Source organism: Odocoileus virginianus, chromosome 10 (genome assembly GCF_023699985.2).
Source record: "Odocoileus virginianus isolate 20LAN1187 ecotype Illinois chromosome 10, Ovbor_1.2, whole genome shotgun sequence".
Lineage (NCBI taxonomy): Eukaryota > Metazoa > Chordata > Mammalia > Artiodactyla > Cervidae > Odocoileus > Odocoileus virginianus.
Window position 1 is genome coordinate 8,703,866 of NC_069683.1, and position 23,425 is coordinate 8,727,290.

At 36.6% G+C, this 23,425-nt stretch overlaps 1 protein-coding gene across 8 annotated transcripts in view; it reads left to right on the plus strand.

The window, feature by feature from the left end:
• The window catches only part of METTL15 (methyltransferase 15, mitochondrial 12S rRNA N4-cytidine), a 206,712-nt gene that overhangs the window by 94,297 nt on the left and 88,990 nt on the right, over nucleotides 1–23,425 (plus strand). For all 8 annotated transcript variants that reach the window (XM_070472972.1, XM_070472971.1, XM_070472975.1 and 5 more), the window contains one exon: nucleotides 7,560–7,696. In XM_070472972.1, coding sequence (XP_070329073.1) covers nucleotides 7,560–7,696 — 137 coding nt within the window. The remainder of the gene's footprint in view (nucleotides 1–7,559; nucleotides 7,697–23,425) is intronic.

A 23,425-nucleotide genomic window follows, 5' to 3' on the forward strand; every position in this document is an offset into this window, starting at 1 on the left:
TCCAGTGTCTAGCAAATACGGTAGGAATGACTTACCCTGGCCTTTTAGGGCTGCTGCAGTTGGCTCTCATACTGCCTTTCCTGCATGATCTCTAGTCTGTCTATCTTACACTGCTCCTACGAGCAGTAAGACAGGCGACATGCTGCAAAACTAACCCAGTATCTGGAGCATACATGAAAGTTTCTTTTTTTTTTCCCCATTTCTCTTTTTTCCCTTTTTCTCCTTTCTACTCTCTTCTTCTAATAAATCCTGGAGTCTAGACAAACATGCTCTCCTTATACCAGACATTTTCTTTCCTATGTCTATACCTTTTTAAAATTCTAATTCTCTTTGTTTTTATTTATCCAGCAGGTATTTATGGATTACATTCTGTGTGTTATTTATTGTTTGGCACCAGGGAAACAAATGTTTAGGACACTTTCAGAGGTTATTCTAAAAAATAATAATAATAATAATAATAATAATAATAATAAGATACTATATTGGAGATACTCAGGCGGCCAGGCTGAAAACTACATGAGGGCAGGATCCATGTCTATTTAGGCCTACTGTTGTATTTCTAACTTTTGGAATAGAGCTATGGACATATTAATGTTCTCAAAATTATTTGAGAATAAAGTTTGAGAGAGATGAAACAAGATAAATGATAGAGAAGGCATGAGACAGCTTGGCATATTTGGTTATTGCACATACTTCTGTATGGCTGTAGAATACATTGTAAAATTCGTGTCTGGGTGTAGTGAGAGATAATGTTGGCAAGAAACGAAGAGGCCAGAATATGAAGAACATTGTCCATTTTGCCTGGAAGTTTGGACTGTATCATGGACTTTTGGTAGAGCCTGTGAGAGGGTTTAAGTAGGAATGCCACATGCTGCTATTTTATTTTAGAAGGGATATCCTGTTAACAGTGTAGTAAGAAGAATTAGAAGTGAAATTAGAGGTATGGAATGAGTTTTGAGGTTATTGGATTAATAAAGCAAAGAAGTTTGGGTGCTTTTAATTGATGATGGAAATAGAAAGATTTAAGATACATTTGTATGATAAAATCAACTGAACTTGATAACTGATTAGATTTGGAGAATATGGAACATGAGAAGAAAGGGTAAGCTCTGACTTCTGCCCAGCCTCAAGGCCCCGCTGAACTGTAACCTACTACACTTTCATTCATCTAATTTCTGATTAAAATTAATATTTATTTTTGCTCTTTGTAAAATATTATATATATCTTTCTTATATTGTTGATTTCTTTTTACTAATTGTTATTTGTAAGCATGTCTAAAGTCTCACCAAACTGGAAGTCTCCTAACTTATCTTCGTATTACCTTCTATGGCTTTATCTATATTGGATGTTCCATAAATACACAGATTATTAATTAATGCCATGCATTTTAATTTAATAACCTCCTGAAAAAACTCTAGAAAGTTAAGTATATTCCTGAGACATTTCAGTATTTCAAATGAAACTAGTTACAAGTAGGTGAAATTTAACTAACATTCTTTCAAAAACATTTTAATTCGAAAAATTAAAAATGAGTAATTGCCAGAAAAGAAAATATTCATAGGAAGAAATTTTAAAGTGAAATCAGGCCATATTGTTTCCAAATTCAGATGAGAACTTACTATTAAAAATCTTGCACAGATTGGAAATGACTAATCAACATTAGAAAAATGAAATTGGAAGATCTGCCCTCGTACTGTTAATGGCTAAAAACGTTTTCCTGTCCAATTTTAACATTGTTGTTCCAGTGTGAAAATGTCAAGGATTAGAAGTCTTATACTGGAAAAAAAGAATCATTTAAGTATCTAGTCCATGGAGAGTATTCTGGGGCAAATCCCGTGATTTCTGTCAGTCTCACCCCTTCAGAGAGTAGCCTTAGCTGTCTTAAAGGATATCACATTTGAGAGATATTATATAAAAGGGATATAGATATAATCTGTAAAGACAGAGTGGTATATAATGATGATAAATTTGGATTATCTCTAAAGGTCCTTCTAGCTTTAATCACCTGTGAGTTTATGATTTTAGGTGTTTTAATTTTTTGTTTTCAGTTTCAAGATCCATGTGAAAACTGTAACATCTCAAGAAGTGAGTCTTCATTAGTTGCTCTTGTACATAATGGCCAGACATTTTTTTTCAGGCCGCATATAAACCATAATTGTCTTTGGAATTTAGTTCAACATACTTATCATCATAAAGTCTTAAGAAAATTAAAATAGTAGAACAGTAATTGTTTTTAACTGTGTTGGAGGCTCGTTGTCCAGAGTTCCCACTTGCATATATCTTTGTATTAGGAAAATGCTTTTTCAATGAGGAATTGTTTTTATTACAATGTGATTATGTAATTTCAATGGGGGAGTATTATGAGATGAAGTGGAAGGAGCACAGGATCTGCTTTTTAGTATTAACTTTGCCCTCAACTAGCTACCAGCTACCTTCTTTAGGCCTTGGTCTCTTCATAAGTAAAATGAGGGGGTGGAATAAATAGTTTGTTATATCCCTCTGAATCAGTCCTGAATATTCATTGGAAGGACTGATGCTGAAGCTGAAGCTCCAACACTCTGGCCATCTGATGCAGAGTCAACTCATTAGAAAAGACCCTGATGCTGGGAAAGATTGAGGGCAGGAGGAGAAGGGGACAACAGAGGACGAGATGGATGGATGGCATCACCGACTGGATGGATGTGCATCTGAGCCAGCTCTGGGTGATGGTGAAGGAGAGGGAGGCCCGGGGTGCTGCAGTCCACAGAGCCGCAGAGCGGGCACGACTGAGCAGCTGAACACCGAGGGTGGCCCTCTGAGCTCTGAAATGCGGGGTTTGTGCCACGTCCGTACCAGACCCACAGTTACTGGTCAGCTAGCCAAGTGTGACTCATTGTGGTGAAACGTGAAATCTAATCTTTTCTGTGATATTTAGCAGACCATGGGGATAAAATCTCATTGAGTTGTATTTGATCAAAAGAGCTAACCCAAACTAAGAAGTCTTCATTTTCTTGTTTCACAGGAGATTGATCAGTAAATAAAAGCATGTTATAGAGTTGTATAACTATTTATCATTATTAATATTCTGAAGAAATTCTGTTATTAATGAGTCTATTGCTAATATTAGGAATACATAGATTTTAAATGGCTTAAAAGTTGGGCATCTTGTGACTTTTATGTCATACTATCATAATGAGTCTTAAATCTTGAAGAGTATTTCTGAATTCATATACACAAATGAGTATTGCTGTCTTCATAGTTACATTGGGAGACTTAGCTCTTTTTTTCACATCACATCATTAAATATATACTACACACCTTCTACTGTGCACTGATAGTACCATATTAAATTGGAGGCAAATCGAAGAATTGTAGTTATGCATCCTGTTCTGCAAAAGCTAGTTTTTTATTTTTTTTAAATCACCTTCATTTCAATTCTGATCCTCGGTCTCCCTATCTATAAAGCTATCAATTTCATTTATCCTCCAGACTCCACACACCATCCAGAGCTATGCCAAAGCCCTGCATCATCTTACTCACCTCATATCACATTTCATTTCCCCTGAGATGCCTTTTGTTTTAACCTGTGTAGACCTTCTGGGGCCAGTGGTTGGTTCTGCTTCTTCTATGCCACAGCAAAGAAGCAGCACGGGGAACCCCATGACCGAGGATCCATCCCCTTCGTTCTGGCATCTAACTAGCAACTCTGAGATCTTACCACCTGTCAGTCACTTCATTGGTCCTGCACCTCTCTGGAATTTGTTCATCTTTTCCATCTCTCTTCTATTCAATTTCAAAGAAATCTCTTTCTTTTTCTTAAAGATACCTACCCAGTGTGTAACTAGCTTTCTATCTTTCTGAAATTTGTGGGTTTTTTGGTAACTAAAAGATATAAAAGTGGTTGTAGAAAGTTTTTTCCTTTTTTTGTGTGTAGGAAGAACATATATTCTAAAGCTCTAGATACCTAGGTGTCTGCTTGAAACAGGAGAAGAGGAACAGAGAGGGGGAGAGAGAGAGAGAGAAGGAGGGAGGAAGTGCGGGAGGGGGAAAGAAAGAGAGATGCATAAAGATGGATTTTCAAGAGCCTAAGTTCCAGTGGGAATGAGTCATCTATAAAACAGTAAATTTTTCTTGTATACTTTTTATAAAGCCATATAGGGCATGATTCTTATACCATACACTTATTTTTTTTCTTATTTTTTGTTTTGTTCCTTCCCTCCCTTTTTCTCTTTATTTCTTTCAGAAAGAGAGATGGTGAGCCCTTGTTTAGAATTCTCTTTCCCTCACTTACTAGTAATATGATCTGAATCAAATGACATTTTCTCTCTGAACCTGTTTTCTGTTTGTAAAAATGCGGATAATGCCACTTTTCCATACTCCTTTACAGACTTTTGTTAGACCAAATAGGAAAACACTAATGCTTGGAAAGCCATAAAGCAGTGGGCAAGTGTATAGATTTTATTGATTTAATGCATACTCAGAGTGGTTTAGAGCCAGATACACCTGTATTCAGCTGTTGCATTTGCCACTTCCTAGTTTAGTCTGAGCGACTTCACTTTCACTTTTCACTTTCCTGCATTGGAGATGGAAATGGGAACCCACTCCAGTGTTCTTGCCTGGAGAATCCCAGGGAGAGCGGAGCCTGGTGGGCTGCCATCCATGGGGTTGCACAGAGTCGGACACGACTGAAGCCACTTAGCAGCAGCAGCAGCAGCAGCAGCAGCAGCTTAGTGTAATTTTAGTTTCTGTGTGTAGAAAACACTAACACCTTCAAGGTTGTAAGGAAGAAATAAGATAATCTTTATAAATTTTAAGATAAACAAGAGTATGTTTTATTTCCACTTCTTAGATGAAGAATTTGAAACTTAGGCAGCTAAAATGATTTGGCCAGGGTTATGCAGGTATTCGGAGAAGGCAGTGGCGCCCCGCTCCAGTACTCTTGCCTGGAAAATCCCATGGACGGAGGAGCCTGGTAGGCTGCAGTCCATGGGGTCGCTAAGAATCGGACACGACTAAGCGACTTCACTTTCACTTTTTACTTTCATGCATTGGAGAAGGAAATGGCAACCCATTCCAGTGTTCTTGCCTGGAGAATCCCAGGGATGGGTGAGTCTGGTGGGCTGCTTTCTATGGTGTCCCACAGAGTCAGACACGACTGAAGCGACCTAGCAGCAGCAGCAGCATGCAGGCATAAAATGAAATTACCAGAAAAAAACTCTTGATATCAAATATGGGTTTGGCTTTTTAGATAAATTATATCAGGAAATTTCAAAGAAAGAGTTCCATATGTTTGTAGCATAAAATAAACATTTGCAAATATGTATAGTTGAGATTCATAAAAAGATTATTTTGAAACGTTCAGATTTGTTGTTCTTGTGCATTTGTTAAGCAAAGAAAAATTGTGCAGTTTCCTTATTTTATTATCAAATTGTACAAATTAAAAAATGTAATCATATGTCATGTTAATGACCCAAGAGAAAGGAAAAACTAATTGGCTCCTTTTTCAGTTGTAGTGCTGGGTAACTCACAAGGCCTAGATGTCACTTATTTTTGATGGGCATTGTGTATTAGAATTTTTAAAATGAAATTTGATGGCTCCACTCACCTATTAACCCAAGACATATGGTAGGGTTCAGTTCTCATTTCATAAATCCCATTTGTCTCCCATTTCATCCTTTGTGTTACACTTGACTGGTAATAGTAGATTATGTTTTTTTCTATGAAAACTTCCTTGATTGTCAGTATATCACCAAGGGCATAATCATGATAGATTAAAAAATAATCATGTAAATTATGATCATCTCTTTCACATTTTCCAGAATATTTTTTAATAATGAGAATTTTTCTTTTTAAATATTGGTTGGGACTTTCCTGGCTTGAGAGAAGGCAATCATATCAAATTATTTAATTTTATATACTCAGTTTAAATCTAGAGTTATATAAGATTTGATATTAGGGTTTAACAAGAGAGTATGACTACAGTTCAACTACCTTGTTCACATATATAGCTTTTCCAGGCCTAGAAAATTTCTCTGTTTAAATCATCCTAAACTGCTAGCAGTTTTAACAGTGAGATGAACTACGGTGGAAGATTTTTACTTTTTCATAGTGGTATAAAATAAGTATACAGTCTGGGAGAGGAAATTATTCAATCTTGAGATTTAAGTATGTACTGTTAACATCCATAAAAATAATAAGGCTTCAAGTATTGTTTTAAAGTTACTATTTAAAAAGGTGAAAATATATGTAGCTATACCTTTCATGCTGACAGTTATAGAAGTGCAAGGTTAAGTTATCCTAAAAATTTTATGTTAAAAAGCAGTGCCTATACCTTTTCATCACATTTACATCTTATATAATACTTTATATACCCCCTCTTCTCAATTTCCATCAGAAGATTTCCTCCATATTATTCTTTGAATAGTAGGCTAAGTTTTCTGAGGACGTGATTGGAACACAGGACTCAGCAAGGTAGCCTATAGCCAAAAAAAAAAAAAAAATCAAACCATAATTGTGCCTTGTCTCTGACCACTCTCCTTTGAAAAAGTTATAACATTCAGAACAGAGAAATTTTCAAATCCATTACAGGATTTTCTTTTGTGCAATGTACACATGAACTTCTAAAAAAGTTTTATATTTAAGCATTTTTAACAGTTTGACTTCTAGTGAATGTTGTCATAATATTCAGTATTATTAGAATAATTGTTTTTATTTTCATCATACCACTGAAATTGAGAGAGTGCATTAAACTGAAGAGCATAACTTTCAGAGGGTATGTTGAGAGTATCTTGGCTTCCAAATTAACTACAATTCTACTACCTTGTTCACATATTTATTTCTTATTCTCCAGGCTTGATTTCTTCCCATCTGGCCTTTTTGTTTTTTAATTGAAGTATAGTTGATTTACAGTGTTATTCTAATCTGTTATACACCAAAGTGACTCAGTTTTACACACACACACACACACACACACACACACACACACATCATCTATCTATCTATCTATATAGAAATATTTATAATTTTTTTAAATATTCTTTTCCATCGTGGTCTTGGTCTAATTTCTAGTTTCTTGCCCAACTCTCAGCTGGCTTTTTCTTACTACAGCTAAATAAAATAGCTAAGAAATAGATTCAGATCCAGTTAACTTCATTGTGTATCTTGAATGATCCAAGCATTTAAACTTATGTACCCCTGTATATTGTGTCCTGTTGTCCTGGTAAATCTTTTGCTTCAGAATTGTCTTGGGTGCTACCTGGAGGTTTGGGGTTTCCCTGGTGCCCAAACACTAAGGAATCTGCCTGCAATGCAGGAGACCTGAATTCAAAGCCTATGACAAAAATTATTATTTTGTTGATACTCTGACAAATTCTTTTGGATTGATCACTCATAATTGATCCAAACTTCATGTAAAATAAATTGAACTCTAGGCAAAAATAAATATATTAATAATAGTATAATTGTTTTTCTGTTTGCTATCAGCTCTGAAAAGCATCATGTGAGTCTAGAAATAAGGTAAGTTGGCAAGAATAAATTTTGTTCATACTAAGTGGTAATTTTCTCTTCCTGTGTTGGCTAGGTTTTTCTAGATATGACATTTGGCTCAGGAGGACACACAAGAGCCATTCTACAGAAGGAGCCAGATATCACTCTGTATGCATTAGACAGGGACCCTACAGCACATGCAATAGCCGAACAGCTTTCAGAATTGTACCCGTGAGTAATAGTCTTGTATAGACGTTTAATTTTGTTGCTGTTTTATGGATCTTGGTTTACCATTTGGAATTTGTTCTCCCTTGTATGATGTTATACTTAATGAAATATTTCCTCCGTTTTTATCCAAAAAGCATTGATGTAAATGATACTTTTAGAACCACTTAAAAATATTGCTGCATTTATCCTTTGTAAATAAGTATAAACACAAAAAATTATTTTTGGCAGGTATTTGAAGATGTGTTGAAATCCATCCTTCAATAGTATTTTGCCAGATAACCCATACTTTTAAAACATTTAAAAAATATTTTATTTACAGTTTCTAAGAATTCAGTGGAGTAATAAGTATGTAAAAATTCTGTAGAATTCATGAGGTCACATACATCAACGTAATGCAATTTTCTTTGAAATCTTTCGGCAATAAATTTAGAGCTTTCTATCCCTCTGTCAATCATGTCAATGTATGACAAAAACCACTACAATATTGTAAAGTAATTAGCCTCCAACTAATAAAAATAAATGAAAAAAAAAGTAGTGAGCATTTATGGTAGAACTTTAAAAAACTTTAAGGTTATTGTCTTTGTAAGTCGTTAAAGCATTTTCCTCTAGAGAAAAATATTTGAATTAATGAGTTATGTTGTTATGTTGTTTAAAAGACATCAGGCTGTAAAAGACAAATATCTTGGAATTCAGATGGTCATCTCCAAATATGTAAAGGGCTTTTTTCTGTAATGGGGAGTTGTTCTATTCTGCTAAGCTCCACAGACTGAAATTAAAAAAATAGACGAGAATTTTTTAGGTAAACTGTGACTGGACATAGAGTTTTTACCAGTTGTAGCTGTCTAACAATGGAAAGGTCTCTTTGGTGAAGTAGCTAAAGTAAGGCCATGGGACGGTTTAATCACAGGCTAAAGGTAGAAAGTTGGATTATAAATCTAGAATAGTCTTTTCAACTTCTCTCAAGTCCCAGATTCTTTGCAGATCTGTATGATTACATCTCCCAATAAAAGTGTAAATAAATATACCTAGATTTTTGTTTGCAAGATCACAGTGTTTGGAAACTCCCTGGAAACCCATTTGATCCCAGGTTCTTTATTTCTAACAAAAATATGAGGGTGTGTTTTTATGGCACAGTATTTTTTTTTTTTTTATCATTCTTTCATTTTAAGCAAAGTAACTTAAAATGCACTTTCTTGAAGTCTTGTACTGGGGCATTCATATTTGTGAAACTTTTTAGGAGTTTACTTGATTATGATATGAACATTTGTAGAATGAATATAAGTCTCCGTTATATATCACTAGCATAGACAACCTCGTTTTTCTTAGATATTATTGTTTCTAAAGGTGGTGATTCCCAAGGTCTCTTATTCTTCCAAACACTCTAGTTTCTTAAATGGAATCTCAAGACTGTATTCTCTTTGCAATTTACAAATGTGGAAACTATTAGCTACGCATATTAGTTTGCTAAAAGGCACGTATACTTAATAGTGGCAGAGATGGGATGTATATTTTACTCATCACCCAGTAATCTCATTTTATTAAATTATAGTTCAGTTCAGTCACTCAGTCATGTCCGACTCTTTGCCACGCCATGAACCGCAGCACGCCAGGCCTCCCTGTCCATCACCAACTCCCGGAGTCCACCCAAACCCATGTCCATTGAGTCAGTGATGCCATCCAACCATCTCATCCTCTGTCGTCCCCTTCTCCTCCTGCCCTCAATCTTTCCCAGCATCAGGGTCTTTTCCAATGAGTCAGCTCTTCGCATCAGGTGGCCAAATTACTGGAATTTCAGCTTCAACATCAGTCCTTCCAATGAACACCCAGGACTGGTTTGATTTCCTTGCAGTCCAAGGGACTCTCAAGAGTCTTCAACACCACAGTTCAAAAGCATAAATTCTTCGGTGCTCAACTTTATGGTTCAGCTCTCACATCCTTACATGACTACTGGAAAAACCATAGCTTTGACTAGACAGACCTTTGTTGGCAAAGTAATGTCTCTGCTTTTTAATAAGCTCTCTAGGTTGGTCATAACTTTTCTTCCAGGAGCAAACCCCTTTTAATTTCATGGCTGCAGTCACCATCTGCAGTGATTTTGGATCCCAAGAAAATTAAGTCTGTCACTGTTTCTACTGTGTCCCCATCTATTTGCCATGAAGTGATGGGACCAGATGCCATGATTTTAGTTTTTTGAATGTTCGAGTTTTAAACTAGCCTTTTCACTCTCTTTCACTTTCACCAAGAGGCTCTTTAGTTCCGCTTCACTTTATGCCTTAAGGGTGATGTCATCTGTGTATCTGAGGTTATTGGTATTTCTCCCAGCAATCTTGATTCCAGCTTATACTTCATCCAGCCTGGCATTTTGCCATGATGTACTCTGCATGTAAGTTAAATAAACAGGGTGACAGTATACAACCAGAGAAAATCTAGAATCAAAGATACTGAAAAGAAAAAAAATGCAGAAAGAAATCTCAAGTGATCATTCTTTGAAAATAGCAAAATCCCTTTCAGCCTGATTAAGGGTAAAAGAGAGCAAAAAATATTTATATGATTAAGACTGAGAGAGAAAACCAACCATAAGCACAAGGTAAATTATAAGGTGATTTTACTGCAATGCTGTGGCAACATGTGAACCCTAGATTAAATGAATAATGAATAATTACCTGAATAAAAAAATAATTGCTAACAAAACATAAATTACTAAAATTGATTCAATAGCTATAAACCTTTAATCGGTTATTGCCACAAAATACATTAGAAAGGTAACTAAAGTATATAGGAAAATGCATAGTAACCAGGTTTGCAGTTGTTATCTAGCTCTTAAAGAATAGGAAAGAGCATTGTCATTTATGCTAGTCCTGACCATGGTAACTATGCAGAGCTCTTAAAGTTCATTTTGTATTGAATTCAGCAGTGTTTTAATGCCTAATTCTGCTAGAGATAGTATAAAAAGAAAAAGAGAAAAAGTCCAACATCATTGAAGTATATAAATGCAGAATTCAAAATGCATTGCTAGTATATCTAAGTTACCCATAATTTAGATAAAAGAATAATAGTCCATGGGCTTTCAAAAAGAGTTGGACAGAAAGAATAATGGCTATGGCCTAATACAGTTAAATTCAAGAGTACAAGGATGGCTTCATTTCATACAGTCAATGACAGGTTGATAAGCATCACAAGAATCAATTAGCTGTTCTTATTAAAATCTCGAACACTTTTAGTTGTAAGCAGGGCATCTCTCAGGCTTCCCTGGTAGCTCAGCTGGTAAAGAATCTGCCTGCAGTGCAGGAGACCTAGGTTCGATCCCTGGGTTGGGAAGATCCCCTGGAGGAGTGCATGGCAACCTACTCCAGTATTCTTGCCTGGAGAAGCCCCATGGACAGAGGAGCCTGGCGGGCTGTAGTTTATGGAGTCAGAAAGAGTTGGACGTGACTGCGCGACTAAGCACAGCACAGCACAGGGCATCTGTCACGTGAGGGTCTTACGACCTGCGTGTGCCGTTTTACAGATTCTTTCCGTGTAAAGATGGTGAGTATGCCAAGGTACCATAGTCTGAGATAACTTTTCTTGAACCCTGCTAATATTTATCAAATAGAAAGAGTTCTCTCAAAGTAGGTAAGACAACAAATTCAGTTTAAAAAGTAGACTAATAATATAAGGGTCAATCACTAAACATCAGTATGTGAAAAGATGCTCCACATAAGTAGCTGTGAAAAGGGTTAATGAAATTAAAGTAATAATGGTATAAAACATTATACGTAATAAACTGGAAGACAGCAGTTTTGAGATAGGGGAAAGGATTCTTACTTATTTTTCTTGGGTATCTTTTAATATTAAAAAAATAAATAAGCTGCTTAGAATCTATCACATCTAAATTAAAGAAGCAATATCTAAAGAAACATATCCATAGGCTTATTACAGACTTTGTGTATGCATTTTTGTATGTATAATCATAGAGAACTTGAGAAAGAAGAAATTAATAGTGGAGAGAGGTACAGAGAAAGGGAAAGTAATAGTTAAAAGAAACAAGACTAGATGAATGATCACCATCCCTGCATACATATGTAAGGTAGCCAAGTGATACTATATATTATTTATATAAAAATGTCTCCAATTATAGTTATAGTATAAAAATGTACATAACAAAGATAAACACAAATTTGGGCTAGGGATTACTTCTGGGGATAATGGATAAATAGATGGATGGTTGGTTGGAAGGATGGACAGATTAGATAAATTGATTATATTCTTAAAAATACATCTGTAATTACAACATTTAGTAAAGTATGCAAAAAGGAAACATTTTGTCATTTCAATATGCACATATTTTGAGGAATTAATTTCTTTCTGTCATTTATTTATTTTGCTGTTGTCAAAGAGTAGCCTATGCTTCTGAAAAATCCCAAGTTCTTCATTCTGTTAAACTAAGTCAAAAATAGAAACCAACATTTTCACAAAAAAACTAAGCAATTCATAGGAAAGCTGAATTTTAGGCTAACCCATTTTAGCACTTTCAGAAAAGATGACATGTCAGATCACTTGTTGTTTGAAAACTGAAACTTTTCCCTACTGCCTCTGAGGACTGTACAAGAGGAAACACATTAAAATTGGAGCATTTGGGTGTTAGCTGACTTTTGCCACAGTGGAAGATGGATGTTGGAAGACAGTTTTTTTTAAACTCTTTTTTTTCTGAATTTAGAATTAATATGTGCTCTGCATATTGAGTTCAGAGAATATAGACATGTATAAAGAAAATAAAAATTATAATTGATTACATCATTTGACTGTAGGTAAAGGAGTTATGGTGCTTCCCTGCTTGCTCAGTAGTAGAGAATCCACCTGCCAATGCAGGAGATGCAGGTTCGATCCCCGTCTCTGGAAGATCCCCTCAGGAGGAAACAGCAGCCCGCTCCAGTAGTCTTACCTGGAAAATCCACTCGACAGAGGAGCATGGCAGGCTACAGTCTAGGACTTGCCAAGAGTCAGACATAACTTAGTGACTAACAAACAAGAACAACAAAAAGTAAATTATAAAAATACAACAAGCTGTTACTTTCAATAGTTTGTAAAAGTAGATATTCTCACTGGGGTAAACTTATATAGAAAAGTACGCAGAAAAAAATTAAACTCACTTGTTAAACCACCATCTAAGTAGTAATAATTTTGTATATTTCATTCCATCTTTTTAATTGCTAGTGTTGCATTATATTGTTTGTATTATTTCTTTTGTGAACTTTTGGTTTTTTTTTTTTTTTTTGCTTTTTATACCTTTAAAGCTTTGAATATCTTGGCCAAGTTTAAAAAACATTTTGATAAATTATAGTAAATACATAATAAAGAATTGACATCTTTCCTCTGCATCCCAATCCAGAAGCATAATATATTTTTCCATTGGTCACAGTATTTGTGTTTGACTAATATTTTTCTTAATTAAAAAGAAAAATAGGCAGCAACTTAGTTTACTAGAATTCTAATATAGTCTTATCTTTATCCATATTACTGCTATTTTAAGTCTTTCTATACTATTTTATTTTAGGTGTATTTCCTTAAACAACAAATACCAGATGTACTTTGTGTAAATAAATCTGAGCATGTTTTCTGTAAAGGGTAATTAAATCAGGAGAAGCTTACTCTTTCTATGTCATCTTGTCTTATACTTTCTATTTTTCTGTTTTATTGAAATTTTCTTCAGCATTTAAATTTTCTCTTGTCCATTGTCAATGTATATATATTTGTCTTTGTCTTTTCTCTAGCTATTTTGACAACATGTAAATTTTTTTTTCAATTTCCTACTGACTAATGTTAATATTTTTTAAGATTCAGTTCAGTTCAGTTCAGTCACTCTGTCATGTCTGACTCTTTGCAACCCCATGGACTGCAGCACGCCAGGCTGCAGATGGACCTTGTCCATCGCCAATTCCTGGAGTTTACTCAAACTCATGTACTTTGAGTCAGTGATGTATCCAACCATCTCATCCTCTGTTGTCCCCTTCTCCTCCCACCTTCAATCTTTCCCAGCATCAGGGTCTTTTCAAATGAGACAGTTCTTCGCATAGGGTGACCAAAGTATTGGAGTTTCAACTTCAGCATTAGTCCTTCCAATGAATATTCAGGACTGATTTCCTTTAGGATGGACTGGTTGGATCTCCTTGAAGTCCAAGGGACTCTTAAGAGTCTTCTCCAAAACCACAGTTCAAAACCATCAGTTCTTCAGTGCTCAGCTTTCTTTATAGTCGAAATCTCACATCCATATGTCACTAAAAAACTATAGCTTTGACTAGATGGACTTTTGTTGGCAAAGTAATGTCTCTGCTTTTTAATATGCTGTCTAGGTTGATCATAACTTTTCTTCCAAGGCGCAAGCGTCTTTTAATTTCATGGCTGCAGTCACCATCTGCAGTGATTTTGGAGCCCAGGAAAATAAAGTCTGTCACTGTTTCCACTGTTTCCCCATCTATCTGCCATGAAGTGATGCAACTGGATGCCATGATCTTAGTTTTCTGAATGTTGAGCTTTAAGCCAATTTTTCATTCTCCTTTTTAGCTTTCAACAAGAGGCTTTTAGTTCTTCTTCACTTTCTGCCATACTGGTGGTATCATCTGCATATCTGAGGTAATTGATATTTCTCCCAGCAATCTTGATTCCAGCTTGTGCTTCATCTAGCGTAGCGTTTCTCATGATGTACTCTGCATATAAGTTAAATAAGCAGGGTGACAATATATAGCATCGACATACTCTTTTCCCTATTTGGAACTAGTCTGTTGTTCCATGTCCAGTTCTAACTCTTGCTTCCTGACTTGCATAAGATTTCTCAAGAGGCAGGTCAGGTGGTCTGGTATTCCCATCTCTTGAAGAATTTTCCATGGTTTGTAGTGGTCCAAACTGTCAAAGGCTTTGATATAGTCAATAAAGCAGAAATAGATGTTTTTCTGGAACTCTTGCTTTTCCAATGAAACAACGGATGTTGGCAATTTGATCTCTGGTTCCTCTGACTTTTCTACATCCAGCTTGAACATCTGGAAGTTCACAGTTCACGTACTGTTGAAGCCTGGCTTGGAGAATTTTGAGAATTACTTACCAGCATCGGTCAAACAGGAGATGGCAAGAGTGAACATCAACATTTTAGGAATCAGCAAACTAAAATGACTGGAATGGGTGAATTTAACTCAGATGACCATTATATCTACTACTGTGGGCAAGAATCCCTTAGAAGAAATTGAGTAGCCATCATAGTCAGCAAAACAGTCCGAAATGCAATACTTGGATGCAGTCTCAGAAACGACAGAATGATCTCGGTTCATTTCCAAGGCAAACCATTCAATATCACAGTAATCCAAGTCTATGCCCCAACCAGTAATGCTGAAGAAGCTGAACTTGAACAGTTCTAGGAAGACCTACAAGACCTTCTAGAACTAACACCCAAAAAGATGTCCATTTCATGACTGGAAATTTTTTCGGATTAAAGTACTTAAACATTTTTTATTGTTAAGTATGCAAAAAGTAACATTTATTGGTTAACCACCCCATGTAAAGTGAGAACTTTTTTGCTTCCTATTCTTTTCCTAGATCTTGGCTTTTAAAATATCATTTTGGCTTTTAAACATTAATGTCTACTACTCTGATAATTATCAGATTGCATATGCATTGTTTGGCAGTAATAGCTAAAGTTAACTATACTTAAATTAACTTTAATCATTTCAATGCATTCCACTAGCCTTTTTCTAATACTGTAAGTTCCATTTTGAGTTCTTTATATAGGCTCAGTTCTCTACTAATTGATTTCATCTTAGTTTTTCTATAAATATGCAGAAGGGAAACATCTGTGTGTTTGTCTACCTGAGACTGTGTTACTAATGCTTTCGTACATGGGTAATTGTTTAGGGTAACACTTTGGAAGTTGTGTAGATATTAGTCTTTTTTCTGTTCCTTACTTGTAGTGTCGTTTGTCTAATCTTACCTTTGATAGGAGATATTAATATTTTTCCTATATTCTCATATCCTCGAAGAGCATTATGTTATTAATACTGTTTGAACTTCCAGTGTTTTGTTTGTTTTCAGAAAAAATAAGTATCAGTAACTGACTTCCATCTTTTTATTTGAAGTTTGCTCTATGATCATTAACTTGGAAAGTTACAGGTGTATTTACTTATATGATGTGATCTATTCTAAATTATGCATATAATCTGTTCAAGTTGTGTAGTCTGTTCTGTAGCACTTGAATTTTACCATTTACCTTCTTAGCCAACGTTTCTTATTTTTCGTTAAATTTGCACAGGATATCCTGGCAAAGGCAAGTTTTAGCTTCAGGCTCACTGCTTGGGTTCTTGCTACCACACCATTTTATATATACATGTAAGTATATAAAACAGCAGTTTAGTCACATTCAGTAGCAGAGTCCAAACTCAATCCCAGGCATTTTGTCTCCAGGACCAATGTAAAAATCATGTCAAAGAAATATACGATCTACTTAAACAACCCTGTCTACCTAAAATTTAGACTGCAAGGATAAGATATGAGACACAGTTATTATTAATCTTACAAACCAGAAGAGGTCATTATGCTATGATTGTCAAAGTGGAATAATTTTTATAAATATAAACAAGCATTAAAAAAAAGACAACTTGGAAAAATCGACTAGACCTTTTTGAACTGTTGATGATGGTATGTCACCTCTTCAGTCTTTTTGGTAATATAAACATTACCAAAATAGAATCTTGTATTTTGCCCCACTGGATACTTTTAAATAGAGCCTTTATATAAGGGATATCAATCTTTACAAGGTGAAGGTGTTTTAGGAGATGAAAGTACTTGACTCTTTTGTTTACTAAACGTTCAGTTCTGAAGCTTGGAGTAAGACATACATTGTACTAAGTAATTTTCAGGCAATCTGAGAGTTCTAGTGGTTTCAAGAGGATTAGGAAATATAGTCTGTGCCTTCACAGAGTTTTGTTGCTGTTTAGTTGTTAAGTCATGTCTGACTTTTTCTGACTCCATGGATTGTAGCCTGACTGGCCCCTCTGTCCATTATGGTGAAGCAAAAGAGATAGCACACAAATAATTCCACTATTTGTAATTTAAATACAATTGTGATTATGTCTTAGAATGAATATAGTATGTATTAAGAGAAATACGAGTACAATATGTTCTAAGAGTGATATGTTCATATCTAGTCTAGAACATCTTGAAAGACTACCTGAGTATGTGAATTTAAGTCAGAATCTGGAGTAGTGACTGGCAGCTCAGCAAAGAGGCAGGGGTGGTGGAGGAAGAGGGAGAATTTGTAGTAGTGAGAACAGAATATTTAAAGATCTTCCGCAGGAAAGAGACTGCTATATTACTGAAGGGACTGTAAAATGAACAATGTGAGTGCATGATAGAGAGTAAGTGTGGCTAGAGAAGTAAGCTAGGGTCAAACCATGGGACCTTATTAAATATTTTGAACTTTAAAAGCAATGAATAGGCAGCAGTGAAACAAGGAAATGATATAATCGTACTTGCTTTAAGAGATTATTCTACCTGCTGTATGAAGACTGGGTTGGAGAAGGGTAAAACTGAAATGGATTCAGTAAGACTGGCACAGTGGTAAAGAATCCACCTGCCAGTGTAGGGTCACAGGAGATGTGGGTTCTGTCCCTGGGTCAGGAAGACCCTCTAGAGTAGGAAATGGCAACCCACTCCAGTATACTTGCCTGGAAAATTCCATAGACAGAGGAGCCTGGTGGGCTACAGTCCATCTGGTCGCAAAGAGTTGGACACGACTGAGAAACGGAGCACATCCTGAGACCATGTAGAGGGCTGGGAGTTGCCACTCTACCTGGAAGCTGATGGTGATTGAGACTTAAAGAGTTTCTTTTCCTTATCTTCCTATTAAAATTTTGCTTTGCTTTGATGGTCCCTAGCATCCCATTCCCATTTTGATAGCATTCTAAAAATAATTCATTCCAAAGTAAAATTATGTTGCATGCTTATAGCTGAAACTGATGTTAATATTGTGGCACTAAATTTTAAAAGACCCTTCAAGTATTCCCAGTTCTCTGACTTGATCAATATAAGGAAAAAGAAAAAGGATAAGTACATTCAATCCTGCCATTTTCCTAATTCCTGCTGAGTATTTGCATTCTCACTGAAGACTTTCAGTAATTTTAATTCCTCCAGAATCTGCTCCACCTCTTGTCTCTCTCTAGGAGAATGGCACCAGCTGGGAAACATTCATTCATTTGTTGGGTGAATGAGCCCAGGCAGTAGTCTTACTTAACTATTTCCTTTTGCTCACCCCTTGTGTGTAATCAGCAGTGAGGGTCATTTAGTTCTCCCTCAAGTCTTGGTAACTTAAATACTTAACCTCTTTTTCTTCTTTATTATAAAGTTCTACAGCCAGACTGCTTCTTTTTTTGATCACAGCTCTGATTTTCTCACTGAAAAACTGGATAAATGTCTTGACCTCTCTGTTTCTCAGTTTTCTCTTCTTTAAAATAGGGATAATAATAGTATCTATTACCTAGGAATGTTGTGAGGATTAGACTTAGAACACTGTATAGTGTATTCTTCCAGAGAATATATGAAATCATTTTTGGGGTCTTAACATTTTATGGAGTAGAATGGAATAGAATAGAAAATATATAATGGAAGTTAAGTATCATTTCCAATATGTGTGTGTGTGTGTATATAGATATAGATATAGATATATATGAATATGGGCATCCCAAGTGGTGCTAGTGATAAAGAACTTGCTTATCAGTGCAGGTAGATGCAAGATACATGGGTTCGATCCCTGGGTCAGGAAGATCCCCTGGAGTAGGAAATGGCAACCCGCTCCAGTATACTTTCCTAGGAAATCCCCCGGAGAGGAGCCTGGCAGGCTGCTGGCCATAAGGTTGCACAGAGTCAAACATGACTGACACAACTTAGCACACACATGCATATGTGCATAATTATATTTTTGTATATGGGATTGCAGTTGAACCATATTTCTATGTATCTTGATCAAAACATTTTTAAAACTACATCCTAATATGGCTCTGTTCTGCATATTTGTTCACATTGCGTACTAAATGTTCATTGAAGACAGAAACTTCGTCTTATGTATGTTCATACCCCTAGAATGTCTAGAACATCAGCATTCTAGGAATCAGTGAATCGAGATGGACTAGAATGGGTGAATTTAACTCAGATGTCCCTTATATCTACTACTGTGGGCAGAAATCCCTTAGAAGAAATGGAGTAGCCATCATGGTCAACAAAAGAGCTCAAAATGGAGTACTTGGATGCAATCTCAAAAATGACAGAATGATCTCTGTTCGTTTCCAAGGCAAACCGTTCAATATCACAGTAATCCAAGCGTATGCCCCAACCAGTAACACTGAAGAAGCTGAAGTTGAACTTTGCTATGAAGACCTACAAGACCTTTTAGAACTAACACCCAAAAAAGATGTCCTATTCATTATAGGGAATTGGAATGCAAAAGTAGGAAGTCAGGAAACAGCTGCAGTAACAGGCAAATTTGGCCTTGGAGTACAGAATGAAGCAGGGCAAAGGGTAATAGAGTTTTGCCAAGAGAACACACTGGTCATAGCAAACACCCTCTTTCAACAACACAAGAGAAGACTCTACACATGGACATCACCAGATGGTCAACACCGAAATCAGATTGATTATATTCTTTGCAGCCAAAGATGCAGAAGCTCTATACAGTTAGCAAAAACAAGACCGGGAGCTGACTGTGGCTCAGATCATGGACTCCTTATTGCCAAAATCAGACTTAAATTGAAGAAAGTAGGGAAAACCACTAGATCATTCAAGTGTGACCTAAATCAAATCCCTATGACTATACAGTGGAAGTAAGAAATAGGTTTAAGGGGCTAGATCTGATAGACAGAGTGCATGATGAACTATGGATGGAAGTTCATGACATTGTACAGGAGACAGGGATTAAGACCATCCCCATGGAAAAGAAATGCAAAAAAGCAAAATGGCTGTCGGAAGAGGCCTTACAAATAGCTGTGAAAAGAAGAGAAGCGAAAAGCAAAGGAGAAAAGGAAAGATACTCCCATCTGAATGCAGAGTTCCAAAGAATAGCAAGGAGAGATTAAAAAAAAAAGCCTTCCTCAGTGATCAATGCAAAGTTCTTTAACCATGCCAAAGCCTTTGACTATGTGGATCACACAGTTCATTGTATTATAATAAACTGTGGAAAATTCTGAAAGAGATGGGACTACCAAACCACCTAGCCTGCTTCGTGAGAAATTTCTACGCAGATCAGGAAGCAACAGTTAGAACTGGACATGGAACACTGGTTCCACAGAGGAAAAGGAGTACATCACGGCTGTATATTGTCACCCTGCTTATTTAACTTATATGCAGAGTACATCATGAGAAATACTGGGCTGAAAGAAGCACAAGCTGGAATCAAGATTCCCAGGAGAAATATCAATAACCTCAGATATGCAGATGACATCACCCTTATGGCAGAAAGTGAAGAGGAACTAAAAAGCCTCTTGATGAAAGTGAAGGAGGAGAGTGAAAAAGTTGACTTAAAGGTCAACATTCAGAAAACGAAGATCATGGCATCTGGTCCCATCACTTCATGGCAAATAGATGGGGAAACAGTGGAAACAGTGTCACACTATATTTTATTGGGCTCCAAAATCACTGCAGATGGTGATTGCAGTCATGAAATTAAAAGACACTTACTCCTTGGAAGGAAAGTTATGACCAACCTAGACAGCATATTGGAAAGCAGTGACATTACTTTGTCAACAAAGGTCCATCTGGTCAAGGCTATGGTTTTTCCAGTGGTCATGTATGGATGTGAGAGTTGGACTGTGAGGACAGCTAAGTGACGAAGAATTGATGCTTTTGGACTGTGGTGTTGGAGAAGACTCTTGAGAGTCACTTGGACTGCAAGGAGATCCAACCAGTCCACCCTAAAGGAGATCAGTCCTGGGTGTTCATTGGAAGGACTGATGCTGAAGCTGAAACTCCAGTACTTTGGCCACCTCATGCGAAGAGTTGACTCACTGGAATAGACCCTGATGCTGGGAGGGTTGGGGACAGGAGGAGAAGGGGACAACAGAGGATGATATGATTGGATGGCATCACCAACTCAATGGATATGGGTTTGAGTAGACTCCGGAAGTTTGTGATGGACAGGGAAGCCTGGCGTGCTGCGATTCATGGGGTAAAAGAGTCAGACATGACTGAGTGACTGAACTGAACTGAACTGAACCCCTAGAACCTAGGTCTGCTTGGAATATATTGATATATGTAAGCTAGCAAGTTTTTATGATTCAAACAAAAGAGAAACCAATGTGTAGATGACAGTTACACTTTCTAGGATCCTGTTGCCTGGAAATCCCAATTTGCCTGGAGAATTGGAAGCCCCTGAAAACTGCCTTCTCTTAACCTGTACTTTGCTTTACTGTTTTGCAATGAATGAAACAGATGTGAAATATAGACACTGACTATTAGCAAAGAACATATAATTGGGAAGTGGAATTGAGTTTCAGAGTAAGAGATATCTGTAGTCAAAATATTTACAGTGTATACCACTGAATTGTATACTTTAAAAGGATAAATATTATAATAAATGAATTGCACCTCAATTTTAAAATTATGATTGCTTTTAGATTCAGATCTTTTAATTCAGATTTATATGAGATAAATGCCTTATGGCAGAAAGCAAAGAAGAACTAAAGAGCCTCTTGATGAGAGTGAAAGAGGAGAGTGAAAAAGTTGGCTTAAAACTCAACATTCAGACTAAGATCATGGGATCTGGTCCCATCACTTCATGGCAAATAGATGGGGAAACAGTGGAAACAATGATAGACTTTATTTTCTTGGGCTCCATCATCACCGCAGATGATGACTGTTGCCATGAAATTAAAAGACCCTTGCTCCTTGGAACAAAAGCTATGACCATCCTAGACAGCATATTAAAAAGCAGAGAGATTACTTTGTCAACAAAGGCTGTCTAGTCAAGGCTATGGTTTTTCCAGTGGTCATGTATGGATGTGAGAGTTGGATTGTAAAGAAAACTGAGCACCAAAGAATTGATGCTTTTGAACTGTGGTGTTGGGGAAGATTCTTGAGAATCCCTTGGACAGCAAGGAGATCCAACCAGTCCATCCTAAAGGAGATCAGTCCTGGGTGTTCATTGGAAGGACTGATGTTAAAGCTGAAACTCCAGTACTTTGGCCACCTCATGTGAAGAGCTGACTCATTTGAAAAGACCCTGATGCTGGGAAAGATTGAGGGCAGGAGGAGAAGGGGACGACAGAGGATGTGATGGTTGGATGGCATCACCGACTTGATGGACATGGGTTTGGGTGGACTCCGGGTGTTGGTGATGGACAGGGAGGCCTGGTGTGCTGTGGTTCATGGGGTTGCAGAGTCGAACACAACTGAATGAATGAACTGAAGTGAACTGAAGTGACTAAAACATTTTAATGAAGTCATTAAAAAATTTACAGTATATGGAAGTTATTTAACTTTTCTTCTTACTGGGGATTATGATAGTACCTTAGAAAGGGGTGATGGACAAGATTAAAAAGGTATTTTATCCTAGATTTACCAAACAAACTGCTTTTCTCAGTTTTCTTTGTCAACCCTTACTCTTCGAATTACTACTAGTGGTGCTAAATAGTCTCCATTTTCCTTTAGATCCTCTCTCTGCCCTTGATCCCAGGAAGATGACTTTTACAGATACATCAACAACATTTATCTGGATTCTGATTGGGTTCAGCAAATTAGTGACTGGGCCAGAAAATCAGAGCACAGAGGAGATAAGGTCAGAGTGTGTCTTAGCAGTGACCACATTCGTCTTCACACTTCATTGTTCATAGGCCTCTTCTACTGCATAACAGCTCTGGCTCTTGGGATTTCAGTCACCTCTTTTCACCTTTGACTCTTCACCTTTTTACTTTAGGATACTTCTCACATTCTTTTTTGTCTCTCCTTAAACTAGTCATGTGTTTGTAAATACTCTCTTTATTAAACTTTTTGGTTACCCTGCTTGGATGTTTTTCCTTGCAGGAACTTAGTGGTCTCACAAGATCTGTGAACCATCTTTGTCTCTATCTGGATCCTTCCCTCTTTGGACTCTTCTGGATATGACATATGGCAGATATTCACCTGAACTGCTAGAGAAGCAGTCTGGATTTTGGAATCAACCACTCCTGTTTTGGAGTCTTAGTTCTGCCTTTTTCTAGCTGTAGGATTTAAGCTTTCAGAGTTTTTATTCTCATCTGTAAAATGCGTTCCTATTCATACACACCTCATGGTGTGTTATGAGGATTATATAAAATTATGTAATTAAATGCTTTAGCATAAAATTTATAAATATTAGCTATAGTTTCTTTGTTATAATAATTATTATCGAAGACAGTATTGTTATTATTGTTCAGTCATGTCAGACTCTTTGTGACCCCATGGACTAAAGCAAGCCAGGTCTCCCTGTCCTTCACCATCTCCCGAAGTTTGCCTAAGTTCATGATCATTGAATCAGTGATGCTTTCCAGCCATCTCATCCTCTGGCACCCTCTTTTCCTTCTGCCATCCATCTTTCCCAGCATCAGACAGTTTTCCCACGAGTTGTCTGTTTGCATCAGATGACCAAAATACTGTAGCTTCAGCATCAGTCCTTCCAGTGAATATTCAGGGTTGATCTTCCTTAAGATTGACTGATTTGATCTCCTTGCTATCCAAGGGACTTTCAGGAGTCTTCTCCAGTTTTAC